The sequence below is a fragment of the Diabrotica undecimpunctata genome, chromosome 5 (genome assembly GCF_040954645.1).
Source record: "Diabrotica undecimpunctata isolate CICGRU chromosome 5, icDiaUnde3, whole genome shotgun sequence".
In the NCBI taxonomy this organism is placed as follows: Eukaryota; Metazoa; Arthropoda; class Insecta; order Coleoptera; family Chrysomelidae; genus Diabrotica; species Diabrotica undecimpunctata.
The window spans coordinates 79,944,943-79,950,563 of record NC_092807.1 but is presented as its reverse complement, the minus strand read 5'-3'; the positions used below and the strand labels follow the sequence as shown (position 1 = coordinate 79,950,563).

General features: G+C 27.9%; 1 protein-coding gene across 1 annotated transcript; it reads left to right on the top strand.

Moving 5' to 3' along the window:
- Positions 1 to 1,209: 1,209 nt before the first annotated feature.
- LOC140442316 (uncharacterized) lies at positions 1,210 to 3,182 on the top strand. Its single transcript, XM_072533391.1, has 4 exons — positions 1,210 to 1,254; positions 1,311 to 1,421; positions 2,098 to 2,318; positions 2,501 to 3,182. The coding sequence occupies exons 1-4, from the start codon at positions 1,210 to 1,212 to the stop codon at positions 3,180 to 3,182; spliced, it is 1,059 nt and encodes a 352-aa protein (XP_072389492.1).
- Positions 3,183 to 5,621: the final 2,439 nt, after the last annotated feature.

Genomic DNA, 5,621 nt, shown 5'->3' with positions numbered 1-5,621 from the left:
GGTATTATGCATATGTGTAGGAAAACTCTGAGAACTATTCTGAAGATGGCAATACTGTTGGTCTATATGGTATATATATATATATATATATATATATATATATATATATATATATATATATATATATTATATAGAGGAGAAAAGGAGTACGACCGTCAATCCAAAATAAACTAAGGTACACTCGAAGAGTGGTGGGTTTTTTCGGTCAAAGTGGAGAAATAAAAGACAAAGAAGGTGGCTACTTCATCTATTTATTGAAGACGTTTCGCTTTCTGCTCAGAAAGCATCATCAGTTCATCTAAAAAGAACAATATGAAAACCAAACATCCATAGAGAAGTTACAACAAAAGTGTGTTACCTTACAAAGACATGTAGCAGTCAATGATGTTAAAAATATGAAAAAGCTTACGAAACTGGACATTCAGAGTTAACGTTGTATAAAACAATTAATTGAAACTAGGTATAGTTTGCAATTTAACAAAATTAGCACAGCAACATAACATGTGATAAACATACATGTATATAAAAAAGTTATTATAAAAACTTAAGTAAAAAAAACATTAAGGTTTATTTTAAAGTGTAAAAAACTAGAAAGATCATAAGAATGCACTTCCAACAAATTTATTTAATAAATTAGATTTTAATTTTAACTTTAGGTAACATTATAAGTTATTTAAGATTAATAGTAATAAAGATAAAATGAAGTTACCAGTCTTTAGCTTACTGAATCTCGCCGCTAATTGAATTTACAGGTTTAACACCCACGCACACAACGTGAATAGAAGTGGCCTTGAGGTCAAAATGACACAAACAGCAAGGCAAACTACCAACCTCTATATAATAGGGCGGTATAAACTCCATTCGCTTAGCTCGGGCATATTTTGACAGATTCATTGTCGGAAACCTACAACACAACAATTCCTACTTCTCAGTATTAATAGCTCAAGTATCATACTATTGCAGACTTCTTTCTTTAAAAAAAGAAGAATTATTCCAAATAGTGGAAGTGTATACTAAACCCATAAAATATTTCCTGTATATTTAAAATATATTTGAGTTGTTACAATTTAACATATTTTAGTAAATATTTGTATTATTCGCGTTGTTTATTTTTAATATAGTTTTATTAAATTGTATTTAATATAGTTTTATTGCTTAATTCTTTTGTTAGTTCTATTTAGTTAATTAGTTATTTTGAATTTTATTATTATGGATAGTCAAAGTTTTCCATTTGTTCCATCAGCTAATGCGTTGGTAAGTTTTTCTTTAATAAATATGATAAAATGTTCTTTAAAAGTTAATATTTTTAGATGAGTAAGGATGCTGTTCCTAAATTACAAGGTAATGAAACTGCACAGCGGTTTATTCAAAATGCCTATAACTTTTTTTTAAATTATTTGCCGAATGAAAACCCTGTTGAGGTAAGTTGAGGTAACCCTGTTAAAATGTTACAAATGTTCTTAATATCAAAAACATTTCAGTTAATATCCAAATGTCTGAAGGTCTCAGAAAAAAGTGTGCGGAAATATAAAGATGGTCCTAATACAACCCTCACGTTAAAGAAGAAAAGTCGCAAAAGAAAATTAACGACTGACTTAAATCATAGTGTCAAAAATCAAATTCGCTGAGAAGTTTATCGCATGTATGAAGAAAGTAAGTTTCTATTTTATATAAAAAATATATTTTACAAAAAAGTTTATATCGTTAAGTTGCGCCAAATGTAGGCAACCAACTTAAAGTTTTTAAACTTTTTATTATTAATTAATTCTGCTAGAGTTAAGTATAATTTTGTTTTGTGTTGCTGATTGAACCTATATTATTAGTAATTAAATAATTACGTAAACTGTCAACTATATGAATTTTGCATGTATTTTAGTTTGTTTGAGTATATAGTTGTTACGGCTTCGTATATTGACACTCTTTCCGAGAAAATTTACAACTCGGCAATATAAACTACCTAAAAATTAATAATTGTTTTAGAGTTGCCTCTTACAATATCTAGTCTGCTGAAGGTTTTAAGAGACAAATTTATTTATGAGGGAGGAAAAACAAGCCTCTTTCTGATCTTGAAAGAAATAGGATTCAAATACAAAATAGACAATAGACAGGCCACAAAAACATTTCATGGAAGTTCCTCACGTAGTACAGATGAGGCATAATTTTTTAAGGATTTACCATGAAAATGACCAAAGGGGAGTTTACAAAAAGCCCTTAATTGTTATAGACGAAACATGGATATTTTCTTCTGGATCCGTTAGAAGATCTTGGCAGGATGGGACAAATAAAGGAATAAGAAAAAGAAGCGGTGATGGTGTGAGGTAAGTAAATAAATATGTTTTCTTATATAATTTATTAATTCTCTTAACTGACTAAAATGGGTTTTTTTTTCTGTTCCAGGACTTCAGTTCCAAAACTAATAAAGTATATTTTTTACAGAAAGCATATTTTCATTACATGTAAAGAAATTTGTTTTTATTAGATCGAATTATTTGTGTTGTAGGTACATAGTTTTACATGCAGGCTCAGAGCATGGGTTTATAAACGGAGCAAGTTTAATTTTTAAATCGGGCTCCAAAACGGGAGACTATCATGGAGAAATGGATGCTGATATTTTCGAGGGTTGGTTGGAGAAAGATCTTCTACCAAGATTGGAGGAACCATCAATGATCATCTTTGATAATGCTAGTTATCACAGTCGGCAAGTAAATAAATGGCCAACCCAATCTTGGAAAAAAGAAGAATTGGAAGGATGGCTTAGAAGTAAAGGCATTCTATTTCCACTGCATACTTCTAAGACAAATTTATTAAATATTATTAAAGCTCTTCCCAGATCTCCAAAACATTATGCTGTAGATGAGATAATTAACAAAGCTGGTCATGAAGTACTTCGTTTGCCTCCCTATCACTGTCACTTTAATGCTATTGAAATGGTGTGGAGTCAAACGAAACGGTTTTATGATCAGCACATATTGGGGAATAAAAATGTTTTAGAAGTTTGGGCAACAGCTATCAATAATGTAACTAGGGAGCAGTGGAAAAATTATGTTCGCCATACCCATAAAATAATTATAGAGAGTTACGAAAAAGAAAAGGTTGTTTTATCAACCAAAGTGCAGCCTTTGGTAATAGATATAGACGAGGAAACATCATCTGACGAAGATAAGGAAAATTTTGGGGATTAGTTTCATATGCTCTTCGAATGAAATCATTGACTTTGTTTTATTTTTGAACATTCATGTTTTGACTAGAGGTTTTATTTTTCTTTATTTTTAAAATTATTGCAAAAATATGATTAAACCGGTGATAAATTATTTAACCTTACAACTAACAATATATAATAAAGCAAACAAACATAACTAATCCTTTTCATTAGATTGTTTCAAACTTTTTTTCTGACTTTCCTCTTAAGTCTAACGTCCAAATTCTAAATACCATTAATATTTATAACTTTGAATGTTCTTTAAATGTATATAGGCATGTAAATCCATATTAATTAGTATTATGGATTCGACTAAATCTCAGGTTACTAGAGCGAACATTTAAGTAAATTATTTTAAGCAGTTCAGGACAATGTCTAACCACTTAAAAGTTTATCTAAAATACCAGACCTGCATAAACTCACCTTTGCTTAAAACTTTTTATATGCGTTGATTCTAAATCACTATCGTCTGTATGTATCGTATTTAATTACATCAAAATATTTAAGAGCATTACTGTCAATAGTGTACTCTGAACTCACATTTTTATTTCATTTATAAAAAGTTATGTGGTTACATTTAGCTACATTCAGAAACAAGTTGTTTCACTCAATAGAATTCACAACACATTAAGAAAAAAATACACTAAATAAATTTCAAACATTTGCTAAGAAAAAAAGTCAAAATTTTTACATATATATCTTTTTAACGAACATGTTAAAAAGTAGTGATGAACAATAGCCACTGTGTGGTACACTAACATGAAAGCTTTTATTTTACTAACTTTTAAATTCAGTACATATCATACTCCATTATACTAGGCTAAACATATTGCTTACAATCTTGTATAATTGGGCAGTTGACTTAATTTTCAAAATTTGCTGTATCTTGTAACTAAAAAACGTAATTTGTTTATTTTTAACCAAGAAAAATGTATGTGCTATAAAACACCAATTTAAGTTTGCTGAGATATAACAATTTAAATTTGTTTTGGAGACAAATTTAAATTGGACCGAAAAATACTGTCATAATAGGCAAAACCAAATATTAGTAGATAGTAGAGTAGAGTAAATTTTTATTTGCATAAATTTTTCAACATAATTGAACAAATAACGTCACATTATTAATCACAAATTAATATATATATATATATATATATATATATATATATATATATATATATATATATATATATATATATATATATATATAGATTAACATTACAAATTTAATATGCTGATCAGGGAGAAGGATAGGCTAGGCACTCCTCTACAAAATAAGCTCAATGTGTTAACTAGGTAGTATTTGTATTAGTTATTAATTGAATTTGTTTTCTTATCTTGAGGTGAAAATCTATTACTTATATTATAAGAGTAGTGTATACTGGCTCAGTGTAATTATATATATATATATACATATATATATATATATATATATATATATATATATATATATATATATATATATATATATATATATACGGTTACGGTAAGATCAATAATGTTTTAATAGATAATATATGGTAGCTAATTATAATTTATTCTCTTTCAGCCCTGAAGAAGCCAAATTAATTCTCTTTGGCGAAAACGTTCGGCGAAACAATTGATACACATTAGAGTCTTTTTTGCAGATTTCCCCAATATTTAAGAGTTTACTATTTAACTAATCGGCAAAGATTAAATTTCTTTAAATTTCTTTTCTATATATATATATATATATATATATATATATATATATATATATATATATATATATATACAGGGTGGTCCTAAAGTAATTGTACAAACAGAAACCATAGATTCTGCACTTTAAAATATTAGGATTTAAGCCAACTTGCTTTAATAAAATGTTGATATTAAGAAAGATACAGGGTGTTAAAGTGGAAATTTAAAATTCTATTTTTCGCTATAACTTTTACGTTTGTAAATATTTTTGGACAAAAATTAATAATTGGACGCTTTTAAGTAGGATAAATTATAATTTTATACATAAATTAATGTTACTGATAGATGGCGCCACATATGCCACAGGTGTGACATAGATTTGTGCTTAACTTTTTTGCTCTTAAAGTTACCTCTATTTGTGTTAAAAAATATTAAACATACATTATTTTTACAAAGAAAAGGTATACTTGTTAGTAACCTCAAAATTTAACCGTTTTCGAGATAATCGCATTTTATAAGTCAGCTGCCTCATAATTCTTAGTTGTGATATTTGTGCGGTAAAGCACTCAATACCTGTAGATAAGCATAGTTCATAGTTTATTCTTATTAAAACAACTCAAAGATGATAATGTAACATTACAAAATTTTTGTTATGGCTGCTAAATGTCTTATTGGAGAAAATATTCTTCATCTTCTTCTTTAGATGCCGTGTCCGTATTCAGACGCTGGCCGTCATCATGTATACAATTTCCCTTTTCTA

Excerpts from the sequence above, each read along its gene's own strand:
- LOC140442316 (XM_072533391.1), top strand. The coding sequence starts at position 1,210 with ATGGATAGTCAAAGTTTTCCATTTGTTCCATCAGCTAATGCGTTG. Across the intron at positions 1,255-1,310 it reads TTCCATCAGCTAATGCGTTG|ATGAGTAAGGATGCTGTTCC; the intron begins GTAAGTTTTTCT and ends TAATATTTTTAG. Across the intron at positions 1,422-2,097 it reads CGAATGAAAACCCTGTTGAG|ACAATAGACAGGCCACAAAA; the intron begins GTAAGTTGAGGT and ends AATACAAAATAG.